At 43.4% G+C, this 13913-nt stretch overlaps 1 protein-coding gene and 1 long non-coding RNA gene across 2 annotated transcripts in view; both read right to left on the reverse strand.

The window, feature by feature from the left end:
- Positions 1–55: 55 nt before the first annotated feature.
- Positions 56–2352, reverse strand: LOC135072068 (uncharacterized). Its single transcript, XR_010257353.1, has 3 exons — positions 2281–2352; positions 566–667; positions 56–127 (listed from the first exon to the last, which is right to left on the reverse strand). It is a non-coding gene; the product is annotated as an uncharacterized LOC135072068 (long non-coding RNA).
- A 2044-nt stretch (positions 2353–4396) lies between these two features.
- Positions 4397–13913, reverse strand: part of LOC135072086 (mediator of RNA polymerase II transcription subunit 13-like) — a 52230-nt gene continuing 42713 nt past the window's right edge. The window contains exons 6-9 of the mRNA XM_063966035.1: positions 12565–12698; positions 7204–7347; positions 5761–5840; positions 4397–4487 (exon numbers count right to left, since the gene is read on the reverse strand). Of these exons, the coding sequence (XP_063822105.1) occupies positions 4397–4487; positions 5761–5840; positions 7204–7347; positions 12565–12698 (449 nt within the window). The remainder of the gene's footprint in view (positions 4488–5760; positions 5841–7203; positions 7348–12564; positions 12699–13913) is intronic.

The raw sequence follows: 13913 nt of genomic DNA on the forward strand, positions 1-13913 counted from the left end.
GCGAGTGCTCGTCCTCGGCGGGGTCGAGGCGGCGCGAGGGCGAGGCCAGCGCCGGCCGCCGCGACAGCTCGGCCGCGCACTCGCCGCCGCCCGGGTGAGGCACGCAGGTGCCCGCTGATGGAGACTCCTGAAGGCAAATGAAAATATGAACATTGTGGCCTTTTCAATAAGGGCTATAGTTATGGCGCTCACCTGATGACGCCACTGTAAAATAAGGTCACTGTAACTTGCCAGTGGCGAAGACAAAGGCGCCAACTGGTGAGCGCTGAAGGACTATCGCGTCTACACTCATCAGAAGGCGCCACTGTACAGTAGGGTAATGTCAATCGCCAGTGCTGCCAACTGTTATAAGTAAAAAACGATAGCCCGCATTGTGTACGACGTCGAAAAATCAATAACCAAGACTTTAATTACTAAACACAACAGTCATGATAAAATCAGTTCCTTATGTAAACAACAGCTCGTAGCATAAACGATTGTTTACGTAAACATTTATATAAGATCCCAAGTTACAGTTACGGCTACCCAACTACTAAGGTGATGCATATGCGGCGGGGTCACTGACCTGCTTGGGCGGCGGCGCGGAGGGCGGCGCGGGCGTGGGCGGCGCGTGCGGGTCGGGCGTGGGCGCCGGCGTGTGCAGCGTCGTGGGCATCGCGTTACCGCTCTGTACACAAAAAACACACATTGTTAAAATAATAGTGTAGCGTCAGCGTATACTGCATTTGTTTATTAGACAAAACACAGTAGGTCGCGCGTCACGACTGACGCACATCTTATTAGTATATAAGCAGTTAATAATTAATAAACTACGCTCTTGATTATCGCACACGCATCCAGCTGTTTCATTTGTCGTCTCCCTGCTCAGGAGCCAAAATAGGAACTAGACTTTTCTACCACCTTTCGTTCTACTTTGTAGCCTAGGACTTTTCCTACCTTTTGTCCTTCTTTGTGGATAATGTGTAAACTGAACTGTTAATGGGTATTATTCAGGGTCAGCCAATAGTGGAATCCTAATAGATGTGTCTGGTGGGGACTAAAGGGACCGCGACGGCGCAGCACGTGTCCTGCGTGCCACCTAATAACGCCTTCCTTTGTCGGGGCTCCGCACTAAGCGAGTCTAATGCCGAGTAGGGAACGAGAACAAATGCTGGAGACAAAACACCGATAGTGATATCCCGCATTCCCGACTCCAAGGCAACGTCAGGTTTTAAGTGGGTAAGCCCTGCCCTTCTGGGAGGGAGAACCTCACATAACTCACTAGCTGTCCCGTGGCTGGTGGGTATACAAAATCATGTATTTTCAAGACAAAAAAATTTTTTTATAGCGAATCGTACTACCCAGGATCGTCCGCCCACGTATCGGCGTGGGACGTCCACCCACAACGTCATAAAGGTAACAGGAAGGCCTTGGACGCAGGCCGCTACCAACCGAGCAACATGGAAAGCATTGGGGGAGGCCTATGTTCAGCAGTGGACGTCCAATGGATGAGATGGCTGCATGTTCAATCATGTTTATTATTTCTTAGACACGGTTGAGCATACAGCGCTTGGTACTTATTACTCATTACCTGATAAATGTGATAATGTACTTATTTACGAACTTATTTAAGCAGCTAAGAAACTCTTTAATTGGCTTAGATTTAATGCTCATCAAACTAACGTGAATATTGTAAAACAGCTGTTGAGTTTCTGAATAAATGATGATGATTACCCAGGGCCGTTTGTTTCTTGTTCAAAGTCAAAATTTCCTTATTTGTTTAGACTAATAAATAGTTCTTACAAATCGTCAAATATTTTGCTCTTAAGGAGCCTCTAATGTCTCATAATCTTTTAACCTTATCAGCGCTTCGAGACCAACATTTGGCAAGTGCTGAGAAGAAGCGCCGCAACAAACTCAGTCACCACTGTCTGCCGGTTAATATAAATAAACGTTAATTTGTTGTTTCAGCCAAATGACGTCCACCGCTGGACAAAGGCCTCCCCCAAGGTTTTCCACAATGAACGGTCCTGCGCTGCCCGCATCCAGGCTCTTCCCGCGACGTTTACCAGATCGTCGGTCCACCTAGTAGGAGGCCTGCCCACGCTACGTCTTCCAGCCCGTGGTCGCCACTCGAGAACTTTCCTGCCCCAACGGCCATCGTCTCTACGAGCTATGTGCCCCGCCCACTGCCACTTGATTTTAGCAATTCTGCGAGCTATGTCGGTTACTTTGGTTCTCCTGCGGATCTCCTCATTTCTGTTACGTTAATTTACATGTTCATTAATAAATGTTCGTTACCTGGTGGTGATGATGGTGGTGCGGGCTGGGCGGCGGCGGGCCGGCGGAGGGCGGCGCGGAGCCGTGGTGCGGCGGCGAGGCGGCGCCGCAGCTGGCGGGCGAGCCGGCGCCGGCGCCGCGCCCGCACGCGCCCTCGCCGCGGACCGAGCCCGAGCTCGAGTTGCAGCCGCCCCTGGGGAACTTGAGGCTTAGTACCAGACTAAATACAAATGAGTAGGTCATCTTCATAGGAACGCACCGAGCGCGGTTTGTATGTGAGCGCGCCAATACGTATGCGGCGCGCAAGCACACACTGACAAAATTTAGCGTGGATTAGCGGGGTGTTGCGCCGAATTTTGTCAGAGTGCACATACAAACCGCGCTCGATGCGTTTCTATGAAGATGACCTACTCATTTGTATTTACTCTGTTAGTACCGTGTGAGACAGGTGCGGTAAACTGGATTGCGGTTGCATTGATTCGTCTTCTGTGGCCTAACTCACGTATTTTGACTCAGTCAAAATCTCGTTGACGTTTAGAAGTCGTCCTATTAAAAAATAGTTCTAAAAATTCACAAGGGTCATTTCGATAGAACGATTACTCGATAGAATCGTAACTCAGCGATTTGTTACGTAAATAAGGCTACTGATTTTTTACTTCTGATTGTGACGGGTTCATTGCTTAAAAGATCATAAAGACATAAAGATGAACTACACTGAAATGTCCCACCGACGACATTGACAGAAGAGCGCCACCATCTACGTTCAACTACATAGTTTCCACCGTGGCAAAAGTCGGAACTAGCGATCCGTTATTGACGGTGGCTCCCCTGTCAGTCTCAAATAAAGGACAGTTCAGTGTAGTTCTTCTCTAACACACTTATCAACCCGGTAAGGGATCAACACCGTATTGCATTTCGCGCGCTTTCAACCACAAAGCGAGACGTTTACGTTACCATGTGGATAAGTACGCGTTGCAGTACAGAGTTACGTACAAATAATACTAACCGTAGTACTACTGTGACCTACTTACAATTATTAGCTTTGCTAGAATCAATGTTTAATTGAAAGTTAGGTATTTTAGTCGTCAATAACTATTTCTCATCCCGTCATCCATCAAGATGATGTGATTCCTTCTAAGATTTATTTAATATCTTTGAAGACAAATCAATGCAACCATAAAACAGTTTACTCGTGTCCTTTCAAAAATGTAGCACAATTCAAATGATTATAAATCTTCACCAATGTTGAATGAATTACATAATCCCACATGAACATCAAATGAACCAAGGGAGTTAACAAGCCTCGAGGTGAGAGGTAGATGTTATTATGCATTTATGGATTACACGCTCTTGCATTACATCACCGCTTATTATTCATTGCATTTAAATAAGAGCTCTATTAACAGTGACATAAGGCAGGAATCATAGACGCGTGAAAGAACATGAAGCGCCTATAATAAACTCTTTAGTGCTAAGAAGTTTTCAACGATAACAAATTGTTTAAAATGAAACAAAAAGTTATTCTTATAGTAAGGGGTACATTCAAATGTAAATAAATAAGAAGACACAAAACATGCAATTTAAAATGGCGTTCAAACATTCGGAGATTTCATGCAATATAATTATTCTAAAACGCAATAAATAAATAATTAGGCGTAAACATGCAGATCTGAAGCGGCATTGCATTATTTGTGTTGTCCCGTGATGTTTGTATAGTGTGATGGCGCGGCCAAAATTTGGATGGTCGTCGAGCGTATTATCAAGTACCGATGAAATCGAATGATGATCAAAATCGTGAAAATTTGGAAAAAACCTATTTTTTTATAAACGCGTTTGTGTATTCCGGTGTAAAAAAACTTTCCGGTGGCTGGTTTTCCACTAAATATGTATGTTACGTGCACAGCTCAGAATGACCAGACCCACAGTTACATAGATGACATAATGATCACCCGGAAGATGCAGTGATGACATTTCGATATGGGCAAGTCGATTCGGGTCACACGGACGATGATTCAGTGAGGTGACACCCCGTGGTGAAAAATTTTGACATGTCAACCGACGACACAGGTCGAGAGCGAGTCGAGTGGGTGGGAGTGATGCGGATGGGCTCATGTGCGCGCTCCCCGGGCGTGCATACTCACTCGGCGGGCGGTGGGTGGGGCGCGGGGCGCGGCGGCGGCGCGCGGCGGTGGAAGGGCGCGGGGCGCGGGCCGCGGCGGCGGCGCCACCTGCGCACACACACTTGGAGCTGGCTCGCGCGCCGGCGACTCCCCTCACACTTTATCTCTCTCTTTAGCTCTATCCGTCCGTCTACTTTGGCCCGTCAGACTAGCTACCCGTCAATTTTCTGAGTCCCGCGGTCACCTAGTTGCGTATAATGAGGACCCGTTTATCGATCCTTCGTCTCGTGTGAAAGTGAGCCATCGTTCGTCGTCTCGTTTACGTAAACTTTTCATGCAAAACACATAAAACACTTTTATTTCTTCAAAGCGACCTACCGAATTGACTACTGATATCTTTATCACCCAAAAACCAAACAAATATAAAAGAGATTCAAGTGTGACAAGAGTCTGTGTGATATTGTCGGCGAAAGAATTGATCCAGTGGGATATGCAACTCGCTCATCGGGTCATTTCTTCCGCCGCCTACGCAAACGACAAACCGCAAAAATGTTTGTCGGTAAAGAAGCTGCTTCAACCCTCTACTGCTTAATACTACATAATATAACATACTAATATAACGCTATAAAACATTCACATACATAACATCTACCTATCTACATGGCAGCATTTACCCTTTGTTAAAATCTACACACTGGTCGCTGTCAAACATGCCTCATGTTCTAAAAAATAAGGTTTACATTTGACAGCGACACAGATCAACTCATCAATGCATGTCCTCGTAAATTATACTCTCATACATAATATACTAAATAAATGCATACGTATCATAAATGCAAGACACACAACGTTCGTAAAACTACATCTATATACTGCCTATTCTACAATAAAATATTATCATAATTATACTGAAGAAACATGTGCTGAGTTGTTTGAAGGTTTTGATAATTTTATGAATAGAAAAAATAATCTGTAATGTCAGATTCATGAGTTAGCCGCCAATTTGCAACAAAGAATAATCATGTAATTTCAAATATCGGTACTTCCCTAACTTCTCGTTGACTACTCTTAATTTTCACAGTTTTTAGATGAAATGTATTTCGAAAAAGGAAAAACATTTCAGAAATAATGCGTCTCTTTCTTTCTTTCAGTCCATGTTTCTTCCACAAAGTAGGTGAAGCCTGATAAGAAAAGTAACAGACATTCCAAATGAATAATTACGACACTTTTTTATTATTTATTTTGTGGTGTTATTCAGAAATAAGATTGCAATTAGCTTTACAGACTCAGAAATTTCATCCGATCAGACTTCAATCAATAAGACAAGTAATGTGTTTCAGTTCAGTAATGAGATGCGGCAGTATGCGTGTGCGCAACTTACTTGGCGCAGGAACACGGCACTTTCCGCGTCGGCTCCACGAAATCTTCGGCGGCCGGCGTGCTGTAGCACAGTTCCGCCGTCTGCAAGCGATAAACGACACTCAGGACATGCCAACAACTCTCTTAACTATAGGTCGTTAAGGTTCAAAATATGGTAAACATATTAAATTTACCTGACGTTCTACTTAAAATTATCAAGATGTCATTAATGTCAGAAAATCCCTCAACAGTTCACATTTGTCTTTTTGCAAACTGAACAGGTTTTTTCTTGTATCGTTTTGGAAGACTACTCACAAACGCCTGAGGCTTGACAGGGTATTTGTGTTTCCATCTTCCGCAGTCAAATACTTATTATAAAACAGTAAATACTAACTGTAAATTGACAGATTTTCACATACACAATTATATTAGTCACAAAAACATCTGCGGGGCTACTCCCTACGGTCTACAAAGCATCGATCAATATTTCTCTCAATTTCTGCGTAGTGCATTGCTATTTGAAAATACACACACACTCAGTTGAATGCGATGGTACTAAATTTGACACGATTCCAGCGATTTCAACGGTCATTGAGCATTTTTGACCAAATAATACTTTGAATTTCGCGTTGAACATGATTGAAATCTGTTTTGAAGGTATAACGGAATGTATTTATTTCAATTTAGGGAGTAGCCCCGCTGCGTTTTACAGTCAATGTCAAATACTTAGTGACATCCAAAGTTGCCAATAAGTTCGCAACACGTCTTTATTACAATGGAGTAAGTTCTTGAGTGGCGACCACGAGCCGGAAGACGTAGCGTGGGCAGGCCTCCCACTAGGTGGACCGACGATCTGGTGAAGGTCGCGGGAGGTGCCTGGATGCGAGCGGCGCAGGACCGGTCTTTGTGGAAATCCTTGGGGGAGGCCTTTGTCCAGCAGTGGATGTCTTTCGGCTGAAAGGAATGAAGGTTGTCAACTTTTTGGTCACTTTGGGTGTCACAACGTGGGGTGCGATGGTGAGGGACCTCCTTTTGAGTAGATTTGAGTGGGCCGGTGGCCGTCGAGGCATTTGCCTGGGCCACGATGCAGGGGACATCTTTAAAAACCCCCACAGGTGGGGGCTGGCGGGGCGTTTGCCCGGGCCCATAAAAAACAACTGGAGGAGGGGGTTGGGGGTTCCCTCGAAGCCGGAGAGGCTTGCTCGTGAGCGAGCCTCTAGCCTGAGGCGGAGCTGCGGACGAATGTCCAACCAGGACAATAACTCGCGGCTCCGTTTCTTTGGGCTCTGGTGGAAACCGTCGGGTTTTAGTGGGTAGACCCCGCCTTTAGTGGGTAGGCGGGGAGAGTCCCACATAACCCACTGGCCGTCCCCATAGACCAGTGGGTATGCGCAAAGCATTTCCCGACGAAAAAAAAAAAGGGTGTCACAACGTGTCGTGTCATGTCATGTCGTGGCGTGGTGACCTGGTGCGGGCGCGGCGTGGTGAGCGCGTGTAGCGCGCGCGTGGCGAGCGCGTGCGCGGGCGCGGGCGGCGCGGGCGGCGCGCGCATATCCGTCTCCAACGCGTACGCAGCCGGGTAACGCATGCGAGCCGCGCCGCACACCACCTGCGAAAGTTACATACTTGTTAATACATATTATACTTGTAACGTAAATAGCTAGTTTCGTAAAAAAAATTTTTTTAGTCCGTCAATTTTAACACGTTGGACGCCACGCGGCTCACCGGTGAGCCTCGAACAATTCAATTTCCATTGTGTCTAGCGTCTCGGCGTTCAATGACTTAATATAAAAAAATATTGGACACATATATTTTTAATTGTCAATCAAACAAATAATTACAAAGTTATAGTGCGTTGAAGTTCCGCGCGACGTCACAAAGTGCTGCACTTTTACGCACTCACTGACGTCACAAGCGTTTTCTTTGAACTTTTGCACGCTTTATCTCTTTACATTTTCATTAGTTTTAAAACTGACGGAGTAATTAAAACTCTTGCTTTTTTACCCAGGAAACATCCCTATTATACAGTATAGATCAGCTACAAAGTATTTGCGAGGAGGATACGGCCCGGATTACAACAAAGCGGTGATGAGACGTGTTTTAAACAACCAGTAGAATACCGTTATGAGTAACGAGATGGGTGAAAGTTGAAATTTTCTTCGTTGTTTACATCGCTCCGCTCGTCTCGTCGTCGCTTTGGTGGAATACTGGCTTAATACACATAATACAGTACAATCTAATGTATAACTCAAAAGTGACTGACTGACTGACATAGTGATCTATCAACGCACAGCCCAAACCACTGGACGCCGCGCCGCACGGTGGATCGAGCCCATACAAGGTGTTGGACATGGTGCTTTAAATGCAACTACTTAAAACAAGATTGATTTGCATATAAGTTGAAAGATGAGACTTCATTCTATCAAATATCATTAATATCAAGTCATGATCTACTATCATAGCTATGTGGTGCGACCGTAAAGTGAACAAAGTCAAAATCATGGATTTTCTGACTTCTGTTTGTATTGTCAATATATCCAATTTCGTTCACTGGTTTTATGTTAGTACTTAATAATGTATTAGTTTATACCTTTATCTTAATCTGTGTGTTAAAATGAGTGCCTAAAAAACTTCTAGCTTGGCTATTTTGACGTAATTTTAAAAGGTATTTTTTTAAATGAAAACTGCGTGTTTTAGTTGACATCTTGGGCGATCTTTAACAAACCATGAATGAGAGATGATAGATGACAATGTGGGCGATATTATTACTCAGTTTTTGGACCCTTGTTCATCCATATTTTCGAGAAAATCACAAAAAACTAAATAAAAGCGCCTCATTTTTCCGCATAGCAAAATTAACTTAGGTAAAATTCGTTACACTAAAATAATGTCAGGTAAACCAAAGATGTTTATTTTGGTTTATGAGTTATTTATCGTGTGCAATTCAGTAAAAAATACTCATTAAAATGGAAAACCTCAAGGCAAATAGAGATTTGTATGCATTATTAAAAACCACGATGAAAGATCGCGCTAGTTCTTTAGCTAGGATACTAGAGCTGTTTTCCCATACACTCTCTTCAGATAAACAGAGGTAAGTACTAACGTAGTTAATACTTTATGAACATAAAGAAATACTATAAAACAGACATAGTAAAAAAAATCACACTGTCATCATCTCAAAAGATTGTCGTCGTTGAATTTAGTACATACCATACATACATTTTGTATGTATTTTTTTCTTAATTTATGATTGTGTTAGGTAGGTACTAAGTTACACATTTTATTTATCAGATAACTATCGAAAAAAATCAATAATTTCATTGACACTGTTTGTCGCAAGAAGAAGCAGTGTCATTATAATGAGAACCAGTTTTTAGCTACAAACGTATATTGGCGTATATAAACGTATAATCTGTTGATTGGAGTCAGTTTTGTAGTCCGCCAAGTTCCTATAAAATTGCATTAGTATGTATCTAACAGCTAACAGAATATAAAATCAAGCTCGACAAAATCGAACAAAGTGATTGTGTGCAATGAAAAATCAGGCGTTTACAAAAAAAATTCTTTCATAATTTTAACACTTAATGAGAATAAATTTAGAGTATTGTTAGATTATGTATCTAACAGTTAACAGAATATGAAATCAAGCTCGACAACATCGAGCAAACTGATTGTGTGCAATGAAAAATCAGGCGTTTACAAAAATATTTCTTTAAACATTTTAACACTTAATGAGAATAAATTTAGAGTATTGTTAGATTATGTTACTCTTTAAATATGGAAATAGACCAAAATGAGTGAGTATTTGCTTTTCATTGAACAATAAATACAAGTTTTTCATCACTATATTTTAAGAATTTTTTTCACTTATATTAATTGCCATCTAATAAGTAAAACCTATCACATTAGAAAGATAAACTTATCAACCTTACACTGTAAAAATTTGAAGTTACTACGTTGACGCAATCTCATTTTATTTTAAAAACACTGAGTAAGGAAGCGATGTCCAACGCTTTGTATGGGCTCGATCCAGTGTGCGCCGCTAAGAAAGGATTTTACGAAACTCCACCCCTAAGGGGGTAAAACGGGATCAACGCGTACGAAGTCGCGGGCGGCCGCTAGTCATAGGATAAAATCATGTTAACGCAGATTATACACATGAATAATACTAAACTACACTGCAACACTATGACGTTGCACTACGTGCCAATGCATAATTTAACATTTAAAAATTAATAACACCAATTAACCTCGATTCAAAACCAATAACATACAACAGAACTGTGTTATTACGACATCCTCTGACCTCAATACAGATACATAATTTATTTATCAAACTCATAATATAATTAATAAAATAACATCGCCAAATATAAATGAAAACAGACACATTATTCTTTCGTATAAAAATAACTTCTTGGATAATTTTTATGTAACAAATGTTTGAGGAGGAACGAAGTCATTCTCGTGGCTTATGGAGAGCAACACAGAATTCCTCACGTTGATATAGGAAGCAACAGTGCCAGAGGTTAACAACGGACCATAAATGGACACAGAGATTGGCAACGGCCTGCGTCATTTGAGAACAGTCAATGGTAACTGCTTCAAAATCAGCTTCCATAATTTAAACTAAGTAAGTAAAGTACATAGTAATTTAGATCCTATTTAGTTTGAGCTTATTTGGGATAATAGGATTTCCAGCTAGGTAGAGGGACGATATCCGAAAAGTCGTTGGCAGAAGCTAGATAAGATAAGCCGAAGACTAGGTAGAATGGCATACAAAAACAAATAACAAAAACATATACATAATAAATAATGTATATTTCCGGGTTTTTCCCATAACTTAAGTATCAGTCACCAGTCTTTGACACACAAGGTGATACAAACTATAGACTCATTACCTTAAAACACACCATAATAATTTTGTATGTGATATAAATCAATATGTTTTTTTATTTACATTATGGCGTAGATTGTGGGAGGTCTACATCTAGCAGTGGACTGCTATACGCAGGGCCGGATTAACCATCTCGGGGCCCCTAGGCATAGCTCGTTTCGGGCCCCCCTTTTTCATACCACAACAACGCAATTTGGAAATTTTTACTGTCTACATTACGAAATTGAATGAAGGTAGGTACCATCATTTATCAAAAACCGACTTCAGTCATCACATTGCAAAGGTTTTCCTTCAAGTGAAAAGACTTTCGCCACAATGGACAAGGACGAAGTATCGGAGTCATTTAAAAATGAAACAAATAACAGGAAAATCCTTCATATTTTTATAAAACTAACATAAACATTAAAAAATAAAAATGTACATATTGTACTGATTAAGAAGCATGTTTAAATATTAACCCTTCTAATTTTTTTAGATACAAAATCGTTTAAAACTTCTTGAAAATTGATCTTTTCTGATACATCACCTTTAACATATTTTTTTTTATTTTTTATTTTTTAATCGGGAGTGCTGGGCCCCTGGTCATAGTGGGCCCCTAGACACTGGCCTAAAGTGCCTTATGGATAATACGGCACTGGCTATACGCTGATGTTGATGATGCTGCTCACCTCCACAACCATCAGCAATGTTCGATCGGGTAGCGCTGGCGTCAGGCATAAGTGTCGAAGTAGTCCGTTTTTTCGTGACAATTTTTTTTTCATGCCAGTGTAAGAGTTAGCCTAGCCGTGGACTACAGAATTTAATCAGTACTAACATAATTATATGGAAGTGCGCAAATTACACCGATTTGGTATCGGCCGATTTCTCATACAAATGGAAGTCGACCAAACTTTTGGATGATTAAGTCCGTTAAGCACCCACTTATCTAGCCATGTAGCATGTAATGTGTCAGATACTGTATCAAGTGAGTACATAGGCACGAGCCCGTGCCTCGCGCGTGGTTCGCAGGGAGGTCGCAGCGACCCGCCGAGTGGCGGTATCACTGCAAGCACAAAGGCGGCTCGCAGTAGGATCCATGAGCTCGCAGCCAGATACGCGATGACCGTGGACGAGCCGTACTCACTTGAAGGTTGGATACGTTATATGCTATGTTACGTGCTACATGGCAGGTGAGTACCCTGCCTTAGTCTGCGAGGTCTTAAAGCTCGTTGTGTGACAGTGCTCACCTCGACAGCGCCGCAGCCCTGCTCGAGCGGGTAGACCTGGCCCCAGGCATAAGTGTCAACTAAGTCGCTTTTTCAGTGACAAACTGATTTTACTTTTCATGCAGGCAAAGACGTGGGTAAAACTTAGTGTGTGATGGTGCTCCCCCCCACAGCACCGCAGCCCTGCTCAATCGAGTAGAGCAGCAGCTGGTGTCAGACATAAGTGGCAGAGTAGACCGTTTTTTCATGGCAAACTAATTTTTTGTGACAAACTGTTTTTTTCGTGGGTGAGACACCCCGCAGAATACAGGCTTTTAGTCGGCCGACTAAAAGCCTGTATTCTGCAAGAGTCTTAAAGCTCGTTGTCCTCACCTCGACAGCGCCGCAGCCCTGCTCGAGCGGGTAGACCTGGCCCCAGGTATAAGTGTCAACTAGTGTCAAGTAAGTCGCTTTTTCAGTGACAAACTGATTTTACTTTTCATGCAGGCAAAGACGTGGGTAAAACTTAGTCTATAACGGTCACCTCCACAGCGCCGCTGCCCTGCTCAATCGAGTAGAGCTGGTGTCAGACATAAGTGCCAGGGTAGACCGTTTTTTCATGGCAAACAAATTTTTTGTGACAAACTGTTTTTTTTCGTGGGTGAGACACCCCGCAGAATACAGGCTTTTAGTCGGCCGACTAAAAGTCTGTAGTCTGCGGGAGTCTTAAAGCTCGTTGTCTCACCTCGACAGCGCCGCAGCCCTGCTCGAGCGGGTAGAGCTGGCGCCAGGCGTCGAGCAGGCGCGCGGTGGCGGCGTCGCTGTCGCTCCACTCGCGCCCCGTCAGCGTGCCCTCCAGCCCGAACGGCGCCAGGATCACTGCAATCAAACAAGTATGGGTCAGCAACAATCTATCTTCTATCTATATAAATAAAAATGAATTGATGTTCGTTAGTCTGATTAAAACTCGAGAACGGCTGGGCCGATTGAGCTGATTTTGATTTTAAAATGTTTGTTGTAGTCCAGGGTAGGTCTAAACGGTGAGCAAATACGCACGCGATATTATTTTTCTGTGACAGACAAAATTCCACGCGGGCGAACCCGCGGGCGGAAAGCTAGTTAATAATAATAATAAAAGATTTAATTTGTCTACTTTGGTTTTCACCGGGGCCGGGGTCTCCCCGGATGTATTCCCCGATGATGGATTTGTACGGTACGCAGCAAGTACTGAGCAAGCAAAACTCACTCTTAACTTCACTTTTATACATAGGTCTATAGTCTGGTCCGTGAGCACGTAGAATTTTGTCCAATGACTCCTAGCTACCCATCCTTATCGCTCGCACGTAATTATATTGCTGTCGCGACTGTGCGATTGGCACCCGCAGTGAGTGTGCGATCGCGCTCGCTCGAGTCATTGAACAAAATTCTTCGTGCTCACGGACCGGGCTTTACCTACACACCCTTTTGGCGTCCGCTTGGCTACCTAAGGTACTGTGTGCGTAGTACGAGTTTACACCAAACGTCATCGCTAGCGATTTTGTATAGCGTCCTAGCGGATACTTTCAAAAATTAAAGTCTTCATAGATTTTGGACGCTAGCGACAACGTTTAATGCAAACTCGGACTAAGCACACTAAGCTTGGCCAGTGGATGTCGTCTTAATACTAGTGAGAGACAAGTAGTGACAGTGCGCATCCGAGGATACCTCTAGTGCAGAGAAAGAGAGTCTTGTTTTCTGTTACTTATAGTCCTCAACCTTGGCATCTGCTAGACTTTGCAGGCGCTGAGTTAGGTCAGTCTCTTGACAAAAATGACACTTTTGTTCGACCGGCATCTTCAGTGCAGGAGTCTTTGCCCTCTATCCGTCCCCCAGACACGGCCTGAGCCGAGGTCCGAGCCTACCGTGGCGCCCTCAGGCCGCGTCCGTAGTCCCCTCGATCGGGCCCACTAGAGTGAGCCCGCCGTAGGCTGGACTTTGGTCCAACACCGCGGTGGGCAACCCTCTAGTTGGGTTCGCCACTAATCGGGCGCCTTATGCGCTCGATACGGCCCGATCGCGAACGTCCGTCTGCGACCGACGATCGCCAAACGGCTA

The sequence above is a fragment of the Ostrinia nubilalis genome, chromosome 5 (assembly GCF_963855985.1).
Source record: "Ostrinia nubilalis chromosome 5, ilOstNubi1.1, whole genome shotgun sequence".
NCBI lineage: Eukaryota > Metazoa > Arthropoda > Insecta > Lepidoptera > Crambidae > Ostrinia > Ostrinia nubilalis.